This window comes from Pinus tabuliformis, chromosome 7, assembly GCF_031772625.1.
Source record: "Pinus tabuliformis cultivar Carrire ecotype Pingquan chromosome 7, CPIR1, whole genome shotgun sequence".
In the NCBI taxonomy this organism is placed as follows: domain Eukaryota; kingdom Viridiplantae; phylum Streptophyta; class Pinopsida; order Pinales; family Pinaceae; genus Pinus; species Pinus tabuliformis.
The window spans coordinates 1,554,224,813-1,554,239,294 of record NC_142293.1 but is presented as its reverse complement, the minus strand read 5'-3'; the positions used below and the strand labels follow the sequence as shown (position 1 = coordinate 1,554,239,294).

Genomic DNA, 14,482 nt, shown 5'->3' with positions numbered 1-14,482 from the left:
AGCTATTCTAGGTTTTTGATATTTTTTTGACTTAAATCTAATAAAAACAAATTTTGGGTTGAATAATAATTTTTTTTAATTATTGTTTACAATTAATTTTTAAATGTATAAATGAAATTCAAAACCTTAAATAACACTTGAATGATGCAAACTTCACAAATATAACCCAACGAATTCATATTAGATTTTAAGCAAATTTATAAAAAAACTACCAAATCATTAAAAAAAATTAAACTACAACTTAACATTTTTAATAATTAAGCATTAAAATATTTTTTTTTACCATACAATAATAACACAAACTTTTGCTTTTCTCACTAAAATAATATTGTAAATGATACTCACTATTGCATAACTACTAACCTTATGTTGATTACCGATTCTAAAAATTTCTCGGATTCTGACACTCTAGTAACTGTCAAATTACAAGATATTCCAAAATTCACACCAGACAATGGATTTCCATTTCAAGTGCTTTGACTGCTGCACATGGAACGCACATCACCATCTTCACTCCAACCTTCTTTTTCGGGGGACGCAGGAATGCAATGGGGAATCCCAAAGTCCTGAGCAAACTGATAGGGCATGCAATCACGGGTTTTCCCCACCCAAAGTCCACTTCATGAAATCCCAGCCATCTCCAGTCAGTAAGGTACGCGTCTTCAACACACATATGCACATCTGTCATCTCTGGGCATGAGCGTTTCATTTCAAGGAACGCTATGCTCGATCTCAGGTACTCCTCATTTAAACATAACTTTGCCTTCTTTATCATCTTTACGGCATGCGAAAGGGATCCAGTCACAACCTCTCGGGCTGTATTACTGCGTGCACATGCTAGGTATTGACCATTGCCGTAGTATCCCTCTGCAAGAGGGGGGTTGAACGCCCTCCTCACGTCCACCCCGAAGATAAGCCTGACAGCTTGATCAAGAGGAATCCCCAGAGCCCTTGTTCTTACCCGCCAGGCCAACGCTGCTAACACTTCGAACGTGGTACAATGCTCCTTCAACTCTTCTGCGATGGGCTGCTTTATACTCTGTAAAACATCCGAGCTGAAGAAAAACGAAGCCAGTATTAGGTCTTCGGTTTTCACATTGGCCATCTGCTGCTGCATTGAGCAATTAGGGTTGACCATGAATCCACTTTCAAGGAGCTCATCATGCGGAAAACGGACCAGATGGGACTGCTGCTGGGGTTTCAGAAATTCCCTCTGCCATACTGCTTCAACGGACAGCTTCGTCTCTCCTCTCGCGATCTCTGCAAGTCCCATGAGAAACTGGGCTGCCCCACGTCCGTCACACAGACTATGGTTGAAACTCACACCCACAACAAAACCCCCGCAATCGAAGCGAGTTACCTATTTTTGTCAAAACAGAAAACACACAAACGCAACAATCAAGATCAGCTCAAGTTGGAGTTGAGCGAATCCATTAAAATTGAGGAATAATGGCAAAGTAAGAGGAAAAATTTCACCTGAAAAATGAGAGGGGGTACGTCCTCGACTTGTGCAGTGAGCGGAAACTGAAAGAGCAGTTGCTCAAATGAAGGTTTCAGCTCCTCCAACTCGCCCAGCAGTGAAAGAGTGTTATGCGTGGAGGCTTCCACAAAGAGAGCGCCCTCTCCTGTGCACTCCACCTGCAGTTTTCGGCCATCTTCGGTTCTCTTTACCCGGCCTGCAAGTGGGTAATAGTACGCTAATACTCGTGACAGTGCATCCCTAACAACTTTCACAGGATCTGTGGGACCATAAATATTATCACAGTCATTGTTATACACAAGCAATGTATCGAATCTGCGCCTGACGATAAGATGGTCATCTAGATTGGAGAGATAGAGTGTGGTTCTGGGAGAAGGTCGGGAAGGCGGCACCATGACAGATCCCAAAACGTTTACAGTCAGCTCAACTTGGGAGCAACATTCCTTGATATCATGTTTCTCCATGGATGGAACTCGCCTACACCTTCTCAGAAATGCTCAGATGTGCTAGGACGAAAGATGATGTTGCTGTTAAATATATCGGAATCGCCTACACCTGCTCAGAATCGCTGGATCATCAGTGTAGGTGTTTGACTAGATATCCTATAGCTGCTGTCCGCGTACATGCAGTACGGTGTAGTTAAGTCCCTTCACTTTTGGGTTTATCTCAAAATGGGTACATGAGCTGATAATTTAAAATACTGATTATTTATAATATTTTTAAAATGAATAAGAAAATGACAAAAGAGAATAAAATGCTTTACTATTTCATATCTTTAGTATTACGATACGAAAATGACAAAAGAGAATAAAATGCTTTACTATTTAATATCTTTAATATTACGATACGTATATAATAATTATATATATAGAGAGTCGGATAAATTTTTTTATTTAAACATTTAATGGTATGTTACTTATTGTATGGAAAGTTAGATGGTAGTAAGTATATTACCTAGGTGGAGAAGGTTTCAAAGTTAATAACTTATGAAGAGATGAAAGTGTTTTATGTTCTTTTTATATGAGTAGTGAGGCCTTGTGAATATGGGTTAGATGTGGAGAACTAAAGGGAAAATTAATTTGAAGTTGCCTTCACATAAGTTTAGGAATAATAACTATGGGTAGGTATACTTAAATAGATGGACTATGTAAATTTGGGATGACTTAGGTAGCCCCAGGTTGAGTTGAATGACTTGGTATACAATTGGAAAATAAGTCATTGAATTGAAGTAAGATGAAGAACGACACTTGGGTCCACAATTTAGAATGAAGAGGTTTGCAAGTGCATAACATGTGTCATATAAAAAGGAAGATGTCTCAATGTGTAAAGACATTTAAGAAAGAATTAGAAGTCATTCAAGGAATGTAAGAATCTCTGTAGCGGTGCTAAGATTTGGGTTGGACATAGTATAAGAAATTGCATTGGACAAGTGAGATGAAGAAGAAAACATGACCTATAATAGGTAGGCCTTTTGCTCTATAAGGGTTTATTGATAGTGCATGTATGCACATATGCCTAGTATAATTGTAGTCTATCACCATGCTCATCTATTGTACATTATAACATTTTTCCTATAAATATAGTTAAGGCATTCACTTTTGGTGCTATCTCAAATTGTAAATTGTGGTTGTTTTTACTTGGATGGGTCTAATGTTCCTTGTGTTGAATTGTGGTGGCTATGGTATAATATTGGATAAGTATTCTTGGGATATTTTGACACTATGGTGAGTTGGTGCATGGCTATTTTTGGATGTACTAGGTTGTGTCAGTCATAACTATTATAGCTTAAAGTGAAGTTATGGGTAGACTTTAAGTGGAGAGCATAGTTTGGTTGTTGTGGCCACAAGTGAGTCAAGATACTTGACTAATGTTGAGGCAAGGAAGTGTTGGACAATTGGAGATGACAAAAGGAAAATTTTGTGAAAAAATTTAAGGTCCATGGCAAGTGGTATCAAAGCTCAAAAATTTAGTTTCAAAAAATTGTTCAATGTTATTCATTATGTTTTAGAATGAAGTAGTATGTTAGGGGGCTGATTTGATTGGTTCAAAATAGCTTGGTCATCATCCCTTGGGAATGAAGTCGCTTGGAGAGCTTGGGTGCTCATGGAGGCAACATATAGTAGTATGGGTGTTGGAGTGACCCTTCCATCGACAATAGTCTAGAATGATATTAGCATGTGCTAGAGATTAGATGAAGGTGCATGATAACCTTGAGCACTTTGATCTATTTTTATAAGTTACAATCAATTAAAGAAAAACCTAGTTAGATGTGCCATCATGCCTTAGAGTGCATTCCAACCAACTAAAAATTCACACAATAGTCATAGAGGACTTCTTGACTGGTTTATCATGGGATCTATTTTTAACAGTTGGAGGTTACATGCAAGGATCATTTCAGAATCCTCCTGCTAAGTGTCGCTTTTCCTAGATTTGTGGCATGCGCATCACAACCTCGATTTTATCAAAACTTATGAAAGGGACATTATAGAGCTCTTTCCTCACATCGACCTTGCTGCTTTGACATCCCACATTATATCTAGGAGTCATCGGCGCATTTATCTAAACTGCTTTGGGGTAAGTCTGCTTTGCATGTTTTGCGCTGTGTTCCTATCGCTTTTTGTGTTTCTCTTTGTGTCAGTGTTGTCTTCTTGTTTTCAATGAGCGTTTGCTATCATTTCAATGTATGTTAGCTTGTAGAAGCATCATTTTAGTTTGCGTTCGCATCTCACTATTGTCGCATGCATGACACTGTTTTTGCATCAACATTCGTCGTTGTGGTGACTCACTTCACTCGCATGTATGTTGTCCAGTTTTTTGAATCCTCCACTTACTATTTTCATGCGTAATCATTCACTCTTGTTTGTACTCATCTCATCTACATTCAGACTTCTCATGTTTTCAGTCACCCATCGCCCGCTCTGGGCTGCCTTGGCCGAGACTGTGCCTTGCTCGACTATCAGTGCGCAATTTCAGAAGCGAAGTCTTTGCCTGCCCTCTGGAAATTGCGCAAGTTTGGCCCAACACTGACCCCCAGACTTGCATTGCACAATTCTTGGAGACAGTATCCTTCTGGCCCCAGAAACTGCGCAATGCAGTTTGTTGGTTACATGTTATTGTTGACTGAAATTGCGCATTGCGTAGTTTCAGTCCTCAACAGGCCATGCTGGACTATCCATTGTGCAGTTCGAGTAGTCAGTCAGCCTCCCGACATCCCGGACTGCGCCTCGTGTAGTTTTGGCAATCAGTCTTCCAGCCTCCCGATGAAAATTGCACAATCTTCACAGACAGTCACACAAGTATGTTGCATCTCAGTCGTCTAGTTTGTTTTGGTTTTCGACTAACAGATTTCTTGTCATGAGTGTTTATATGTCTCAAGGTATCACAGGTGTTCGTCTACCTCTCAGCAGCACAGGTACAATGGCTTCCAGGAGAGCATAGTTAAAGACACCGTTTAGAGCACACTTGGGGATGCAGTTTATCAAGTGTCTATAAACTTGCCTATCCACGAAGGCATCAAGTTGTTCATGGAAAAGGATATCAAGATGAATGGAAACAAAATCACAATGAGAAGCACCATCAGTAGTAGCAGAAGGTATCACACCTACATGCAACAAATGCAAGAGGAAGGTTATTGACAACACAGAGGCAGAGCAAAGCTACAAGTTCAAAGCAAATCCACTCGTGACGAAACGAGCTTTGGAGATTGAAGCTATGAGGTGACGATGCAACACAAAGATCGCGTGAAGGTAGGGAGAGAAACAGAGAAGGAGTTGCATGTGGTGAAGCGGAAACTCAAGGAAGAACATGAGTTGCACATATGAGAGAATGAGTTGCAGCAAGAACAGGTACAGCAAGGGGCACAACATGCACAGATGGATGAAACTAAGCCCATACAAGTTATAGATCCATCCCAGCAGCTGGCACGAAGCAGACAAGGTGAGCAGTGTTGTTGATTGCCTGAAAGGGAATTCAGCAGCATGCATGTCATTGTGCGCACGCATGTGATCCCACCCATTTGGCACACTCACCGAGGCAAAGATAGGAAGCAAGTACGAATGGATCTGAAGATGTACTTCGACAAGTTGATGTGCATGGTCACCAGCACACACTTGGAGATCAACATAGACACAATGTATCAGTATGTTGTTGGTCCAGCCATACTCAAGACGATGATGCGCATGATATCAAACGAGTTAGACAGAGCAGCCATATCATTGTATCAGGATGTAACGGAGGCAAGAGTTCGCTTTCAACAGGATGTCAACATTGAACACACAGACACCATCACGGATGACCAAGCTTGGCATCATTTCACCATCGTCGATCATCGCAAGGATGTCGAAGAGTTGGTCTTACCGCAATGGTCTGAGTGTTAGTGATGTATTGCATGTCTTTATCAAGCATATATTATCTCACATGGGTAGATGTGTAGATAATATGTAACATCTTGTCAAGTGGAAGTTCAAGTGTCAATAGTTGAATGTAACAATCATAGAGTAGTTGAAGAGTCATGAGGGTAGGTGAATAGTCACAAAGGGGAATGTCAAGGGCCACCCCACCCTTTGCTATATATAGTCCCTCATATATTGTATAGGCTTTTGGTCAACCAAGCTTCCAATAGGAGTATCTTAGAGAAAGCTTAGACAGTATTGTAATGAGCCTTGGCTTCTCCACTGTGTAGAGCTAGTGTATATCTTTGGGGGAGCAGACATCAGTCTGTAACGTTCCACTGTCAAAAATAGTGGTTGGTCATGGTTGTATCGTATGAGTGGAACTTACAGTTCTTAGTATAACAGAGCCAACACGTTTCATGCATATGTCGTATTGTATTTCAACTATCTTGTTCACTCTAAATAATATATGTATTTGTTTGCTTACGCATGAATGTGTAGCTATTTTTTGTATATGAATGTATGAATGTTACTGGAATGTGTTGTTGGTTTAAGCATCACTTTGGATTGCTAGCTCACTTGCCTTCCAGTTTGTGATGCATCTTAGCTTGTGTGTTCGCTTCTTAACTCCGTGCTTTCATAGGTTTCCAAGGGGCCCACTCACCTCACCCTCCATGTGTTAGAACCGCTCATGCACCTTCCTTGACTTACTGCATATGTAACACCCTTGCTACCAACAGGGACATCTTGCTTGAATTTGTGTGAAACTGCGGTCAAGGCAATAACGTACAACCCGCTGTTGGGACTCCTACACCAAAGAGTTTGAAGTCTAGTTGGGACTTCTTACTAGGGAGATCCCCTGACATGTTGGTAGTTCCAGCACCATCAAAATTTTGGCGCTAGAAGGAGGGACAAATGATAACCTCAGTCCTCACATCTATTTTGAATCTCTCCATATCCATCATGACTAACTACAAAGTTTCTCTTCCGGAGTGTATGTCTTATGGAAATTACTTCGAAATCTCGGAAGAGCTCTCGGATAACTTGTCGCATAAAACATATGATGGTGGAGGATATGTAGCCTTGGTTAGGCACGCGGTCGGCATTGTAGGCTCATGTGAAAGACATGGAATCTTTGAAGAATAAATGACCTGCGCGTTGTTCATTTACACGCTTCGAGGCCACCCATTGCAATTGTCACATCTCCTAAGCACATTTATTATTATTCTTTTACACGCAAATACATGAATAATACAAAAGATTTGAACAATGCTTTAGAGTTTTGGGGCGCTGTATAATTAAATAAATCAATTATCATTTGATATTGCTATACGGGTTGATTTGTTGTATTATGAAGTTTATCCATTTTATTAGTTCAAGCCTTGCAACATTATCAATAGTACAGGTGGGTTCTTGGTTGTCATGTGGTTAACCCAATGCTAGGCCTTTCCGCATGTTTTGGTTGTACTCCATTCCTGACTAGTCCAATGATCTCGTTAATTACTTAGATTTTTATTTAAATTCATCTTACAGCCATCCACCGACAGTTTTTGTCTATCTCCTAACATTTAATGGTCCTGCCCGGCCCTGGTAATGTGGCGTGGCAGGACGGTACCTCGTCTGCTAGTTCCTCGGGATGTTACTCGCATCGACGGTGTGGCACTTGCATTCTGAATCCTATGGTTGGGCAAGCTTGGGAGGGTTATTCGAGCTTGAAGGTTGGAAATTCATTTCATTTTGTCAATTCAGTTTGGTTTCCCCACTTCTAGGATTCTGTTTCGCTTCTCCGTCAGGCTACATAACTCGGTGCGTCGTGTCGCGAGGGGTTCCATAGAGGACTCCTCCGTCTTCTGCTTGCGTCCAACTTTACAAACCAGGTAAGGTTTCTTAGTCTTCATTTATTCCTTTTTCTTCTTCTCTGATTGAAGTTGTTTATCTTGACAAGGTAATATGGCCATGGGTCTTCGCTGATCCCTCTTCTTCCGTGAATCTACAGGAACGAAGGTGAGGAGGCCGAGGGTTTCGTTCTACTACCTCAAAGGGCGCGAGTTTCCTTACCAGAATACCACTATTGCGAAATTCAGGGTATGACCGTATCAATTTCAGCCCTTCGACAGTGAGGGGCAGCATGTAAATAGTGTAGGGTTCTGGTCAATTTTTTTTACCGAATACACGCCGGCTTTTTTAGATTTGTAAAGGGTTTTTTGACAAATTTCCAAACGAATTAAATGGCTAAGGAATTTCTTCCTACTGTTGTATCAGAAGCTTAAGAAATTTATTTTAATGTTTTGAATGAAGTTTTTTTGTCGTTACGACTCAGAGACCTAGATGTTTGAATAGTCTATTTCTTGTTTGGATTTCTGGGCTTTACCTGTTTCAACCCGTGCTCTTAAACTTGCTCGGCTGTAAATTTACAAAAGTCTGTATACTGCTTATTTTACGTCATGAGTTAATTATGGCCTTCTTGGTGTTATTCCTCTATGCGAGGGCTCTATTACTATTTACTTCCTTTGCGCCTTCGCGATGTGTGCTCTTGAATTATTTTCATGTGGAAATTCGAATTTGGTATAAATGTTTTTTTTCAACGAAGTCTCTCTGTTTACAATTGAAACTGATATTTAATTGAATTTCTACCCGTTAACTGTTGCGGCTCATATCTCTGTCTTTTAAAATATACTGTAATGTTTTATGACTTTTCAAGTTCCTAGATTAAAGTTCCAGTGCTTTATTTACTTGGCATCAGGAGGCTTTCTTTCTAATTTCTCCAGTTTGGCTACATTTACTTAATTGTTTTCCATTGTTTGTTCAGTTTGATAATAGATAGGGTATTTACTGTTTCTATTTCTCGACTTCATTATTTTACGTAGATGCTAGGCTAATAGGGTTTTCACTAATTCCCAGCTCTGTGTGTTAAGTCCTCTCTGCCATAACTTGTCTCGAAAGAAAGAAGTCAGTTCTGTATTTTATTTAACTCCTCCTGAGAATGAAACATATGGGTTTTCTTTTCCCTGTTTTTAAAGTTCAATTTTTCTAGATATCGAATTAAGCATATCTTCCAGTTTAGTGTTATTCACAAATTTTCAGAAAAGAACTACCAGAACTATTTCTTTTAACTTCTGCAAACAGCGCGACTATAGAAGATTTGTCAGTAGTTAATATTTACCTATTCACCACTATTTCCCTACCTAGACCTAGGGACAGTATATTAACCAGTTCAGGTCCAATTAGTTTTGTCACTAAAACTCTTTATTGCCGAGGGTTAAACAACATTGAACCATAACTGCATCATTTCATTCCTATAAATTCTCTATTTACTGCACATACAAGTACTTAAATTACCATCATTTCCAATAACGTACATAATAAGTCTTATAAAGTCGACTGAGCAATAGATAGTTAAAAGGGTGTTACTTACCTAATTCTTTAAAGAAAAAGATCATCAGGGTAGAAGACACCTTAACATCTGCAGCTCCTTATCCTCCCATCCTTGAGATTTGTCCTCCAGACCAAATCTCCCCCCTAGCTTCTTGTAGGACCACTGTCCTCTGCAAGGTCATTTGCACACAGTGCTAAGCTATATGGTCCTCACTAGACTTAGCGTACACACCCTTTCACTTTCCATCTAACCTATCAGCATGAATTTTTCCCTCCCCTTCCACTCTTTTCTTTCGAGCATGGGAGGTAGATAGGGATTTTCTTTCCAACAACTGCTCTTTTCCCAACTTCCCTTGAGAAGTTACAGAGCCTGCTTAATTCACCACATTTTCCTGTTTCAAAGTTAACAAACTATTTAACTTAACATTAACAACCATGATTACCAGTTTGTTGTTTTTTTATTTTTACTGTGGAAAAACCAAAATACTACAGTATGTCTGCTTACTTTGGTAAAATAAATATTTACAATATATCTGTCTTTACTGTGGTAAAACAAATATTTATAGCCTATCTGGGGTTATCACATCTTCCCCCCCTGAAGTCAAACATCATCCCATTTTTTTTGACACAAACAGACCCGGATATGCTTCTTTCTTGAGCTGTTCATCCTCCCAGGTGGCCTCCTCCGGTCCAAAGTGCTACCATTGCACTTTAACCTGGGTGATGGCTCATTTTCACAGCGTTACTTCTCTCCGTTCTAGTATATTCAGTGGCTCGACCGAGAATTCTCCTTCCGGCTCGACCTGAAACAAACAAAACCTACATCACTTTGTCTTCTTTAATAACACAATTATTTAGGTCTACCTAAGTTACCCTTTTACCTGGATATCTTGCCAACTGACTATATGCTTAGGATCATAAATGTATCTTTTTAAGACATACACATGAAAGACGTTATGGCCGCAAATGTAGCTTGGTAGAGAAAGTTGGTATGCCACTGGCTTAACTCTTGCTAATATTTGAAATGGCCCACAAAACCGTGGTGCCAGTTTGCTGCACCCGCTCCACTGTAATGTACTCTTTTTAGGTCTTATTCTCACATACACGTGGTCTCCTACTTGAAATTCCTTAAAACTTCACTTCCTATCGGCAAAATTCTTCTGCCTATCTTGAGCTGCCTTTAAGTTGCTCCGCACCTTCTTGACCATCTCCTTTAGCATTTCGTGCCCCAACAACAGCTTGTCTTAAGGTCCCCCCAACTGTAGGGTGTGCGGCATTTTCTTCCGTACAGAACTTCAAAAGGGCTCATTTGCAAAGAAGTATGATAGTTGTTGTTGTATGCAAATTTGACCAAATGCAGATAATCTTCCCATTTTGACGGTTGTTGCATTATGTATGATCTGAGCATGTCTTCCACTACTTGGTTCACCCGTTCTGTCTGTCCGTCTGTTTGAGGGTGATAGGAAGTACTGAAATTTAGTTGAGTTCCCAACCTCTTAAATAGAGTCCTCTAGAAGAATTATGTAAATTTCACATCGCGATCAGAAATTATGGTTTTTGGTAGCCCATGTAGCCTGAAAACATTCTGCATGAAGATGTTGGCAATCTGCACCGCTTTGAAAGTGTATTTTATGGGGATAAAATGGGCTGCTTTGCTTAATTTGTCCACCACCACCATGATAGAGTCATTGCTCTTTTTAGATCTTGGTAATCCAGTTATAAAATCCATAAAGACAGTTTCCCACTTCCATTCTAGAATTGGTAGTGGCTGCAATAGCCCCGCAGGGTGCTGATGTTACGGCCTGACTTGTTGACATTCCGAACATCATGACAGATACTCTGCTACATATTTCTTCATGCCTGGCCGGTAATACTCCTTCCGGAGTGCGGTAATCAATTTTTGGTAACCTAGATGTCCCTCGTAGGGACTCTTATGAAGTTCATCTAAAATATTACTTTTAATGCCACTTTGGTTGGACACATATAGTCTTTTTTTATATCTCAACAGGCTGGCATGATCCATCACATAACCTTGGTGATATTCACTGCTGGTTGGATTTTGAACTTGCTGCCCTATTTGTTGATATTTCAGATCCTGATTTTTTGCCTCTTTCAACACTTCATCGAAGGTAGTCGACCCTTCACTGCAAGAAATTTCGTAGAGGCAGTGTACCTTTCGACTTAAAGCGTTTGATACATGGATCTCCTTCCCTTTCAAATGTTTAATCTCAAAATCAAAACTGCTCTGAAAATCTACCCACCGTGCTTGTCTAGCGTTCAAGGTAAGCTTATTGAAATATCTATTCAGGCTGTGGTGATCTATCATTAGGAGAAATTTTCTGCCTAACAGATAATGATGCCACATCTTTAGGGCGTGAATGACAGCTGCCAACTCCAAATCATAGGCAGAATATTTATGCTCATTTTCCTTCAATTTCCTTGACTAATAGGTGATTACCTTACCCTCCTGCATCAGGACTCCTCCTACCCCTTCTTTAGTTGCATCCGTGCATACCACATAATCCTTAGCCAGATCTGCTATGCTTAGTACAGGCGCAGTGGTGAGCAGATGCTTGAGTTGTTCAAAACTTTTTTGGCATTCAGCTGTCCATTTAAAAAATTTCCCCTTTTTCTGCAGGGAGGTGATAGGATAGGCCACTCTGGAAAATCCTTCCACAAACCGCCTATAGTAACCTGCTAACCCCATAAAGGATCTTATATCCATTACATCCTTCGGTACTGGCCATTCCATTACGGTCTTGATCTTTTTGGGATCCACCACAATTCCGTCTTTCGTAATAATATGTCCTAAGTACTGAATCAGTTCCTTAAAGAAATCACACTTGTTGTTTTTGGCATATAAATGATGCTCCCAGAGAGTTTTCAATACCCATCTAAGATGCTCCTTGTGCTCTTCGATGCTTCGAGAGTATATTAGTATGTCGTCAATAAAGATTAACACAAATTTGTTTAAATATTGATGAAATATGTTTTTCATTAAGCACATAAAGGTCGCGGGGGCATTGGTTAACCCAAAGGGTAATACTACGAACTCATAGTGCCCATAGCGAGTCCTAAAAGAAATTTTGGCTATATCCTCCTCTTTAATTCTGATCTGATGGTATCCCGAACGCAAGTCAATTTTAGATAATACCGTAGCCCCTTTCACCTAATCGAATAATTCATCAATACGAGCTAGTGGGTATTTGTTCTTAATTGTCAACTTACTCAGCTGGTGGTAGTCCATACACATGCGAAGGGTTCCATCCTTCTTTTTGACGAACAACACGGGGGCTCCCCAGGGTGACACGTTGGGGCAGATGTATTTTTTATCTAATAACTCCTGCAATTGCATTTTGAGCTCCATCAATTCTGGTGTGCTCATACAATATGGAGCGCGGGACACCGGGGCTGCCCCTGGCACCAATTCAATGGTGAAATCTATGTCTCTCTTGGGTGGCAGTCTTGGTATCTGTTAAGGGAACACATCTGCAAACTCTTGAACTATTGGAATACACCCTTTCCAGATACACTTCGCTAGTTGTGAAGCGCTTATGGGCCATGTCTGTAATGGCCTCGAAATTCCTTGCATTACTTGTTGCTCTATCAATTCATTTTTGTAGCAGATTGTTTTGTTTTGCAATTAATAATGGACCAGCATTTTTCCAGCCAGTCCATGCCTAGCAACACATCATACGACCCAAGGGGAAGTATGTTTAGATCTACCTTCAAAGGCTAACCTGCTATTTCAGGTGGACAGTCATTAACTTTGGCTAACACATGTCACTTTGCTCCTGTTGCGAGCTGTACTAGCCAAGAATTTTTAAACTTAATCGACTGTAACTTACACCATTCCATAACCTTTGGACTTACATAACTTAACGTAGCACTGGGATCAATTAAAACAGAAACAGGATGATCAAAAATTTTACCTTCAAACTCCACCATTGTCGGCTGGTACTCCGCCTGATGGTCTTCGAGTGCTACGTTAATTTTTGGGATGCTCCGGGCCACATCACCTACTATAGATGCCTCGTGGATCTGTGAAATCTAATCGGTTCCCTTCTAGTGAGGGCAATTTTAAACGTAATGTGGCCCTCCACATCCCCAGCATTGCACCGAGGGTCTTGCTGTCCCTTCGTTATCAACTTTACTAGTCTACTCACTGAATCTGTTTTCAGCAGGTGGTCTAATTTTGAACTGATTATTTTGCAGATTTCTGGTGTTCTTCCCTTTTTAGAAACCCTTGCCAATGCTGCCTCGATTTCCCTTATTGCCTATAGGGATCCTCTTACCTTTCTTGTTTGCCCACTTTTTCCCCACAAGTTCTCCCTTCTGCTTACTTTGCTGATAGCATATCCTGGCCTTTCGTATAATCCTCGTCCATCATTTTCAGGTTCAAATTCAATTCTTTCTCTCATTGCCACAGGTAAACTGCTGATGAATCGTTGTACCTTAGCCTTTTCCTCCCGTATATAAGGCACATATCGGAGTAAAGAGGTAAATCGGGTGATAAACTCATCTATTGTTTCCTGCCCCAGCCGCAATTCATGAAATTCTTTGGCTTTCTCGTCATAAAATCATTCAGTCAAGTATCTTTCCTTGAAGTATTTTTGAAACTTCTCCCAAGTGATACTTTGCTCATTTACCCCACGCACAATCTTAACCTCTTCCCACCATAAGGTGGCCTTCCCCTGCAGTTGGCAGATGGACAGTCGGGCCTTTAAGTTGTGATCATATTCGTATAACTGAAAGTACTTATTCATGTTAATAAGCCAGGCCTCACCTACCTCTTCCAACTCTCCATCAATATGTGGCGGCTTTATTTTTCGAAATTCCCCTTGTAATTCTATTTGCTGCCTTTTTGTTGTGGGGTGCTCAAAGCGTTATCCAATTTCTCTTCCCGATTCTCTTCTTGTTCTGTCTGATAACCTTGTTCTTCAGACATTCGTTCCCGTTCGGGGCTGGGAATCGGTTGGTGTTGATTCTGCCTATCAAACAGGCTTTTCATAATTTTTTCCTTTTCCATAGTTAATCTTGCATTGTCCTCCCGCAGCCGAGCCATCTCATTCTTTAGTTCCTGAACTGTTTCCAATATTTTAAGATTGGTATTGTGCGCCTCCTCTCCCAGCTGTATCCATATTTCAGGATTATTTTGAGGGAAAGCCGCAAATTCTGGGCCAGCCATATTCCTGTGTGGAACACTGCCTCCTCTTCTATGATTCTACTAGTGTCC

At 40.4% G+C, this 14,482-nt stretch overlaps 2 protein-coding genes across 2 annotated transcripts; both read right to left on the bottom strand.

The window, feature by feature from the left end:
- Positions 1–219: 219 nt before the first annotated feature.
- On the bottom strand, positions 220–2,141 carry LOC149253872 (taxadien-5-alpha-ol O-acetyltransferase-like). The gene is made up of 2 exons (XM_089456953.1): positions 1,477–2,141; positions 220–1,360 (listed from the first exon to the last, which is right to left on the bottom strand). Exons 1-2 carry the CDS (start codon positions 1,942–1,944, stop codon positions 443–445), a joined length of 1,386 nt encoding a protein of 461 aa, XP_089313079.1. The 5' UTR covers positions 1,945–2,141; the 3' UTR covers positions 220–442.
- An 8,930-nt stretch (positions 2,142–11,071) lies between these two features.
- LOC149253871 (uncharacterized) lies at positions 11,072–14,012 on the bottom strand. Its single transcript, XM_089454611.1, has 4 exons — positions 13,896–14,012; positions 13,542–13,778; positions 12,475–12,718; positions 11,072–11,631 (listed from the first exon to the last, which is right to left on the bottom strand). The coding sequence occupies exons 1-4, from the start codon at positions 14,010–14,012 to the stop codon at positions 11,072–11,074; spliced, it is 1,158 nt and encodes a 385-aa protein (XP_089310737.1).
- Between the last annotated feature and the right edge of the window lie 470 nt (positions 14,013–14,482).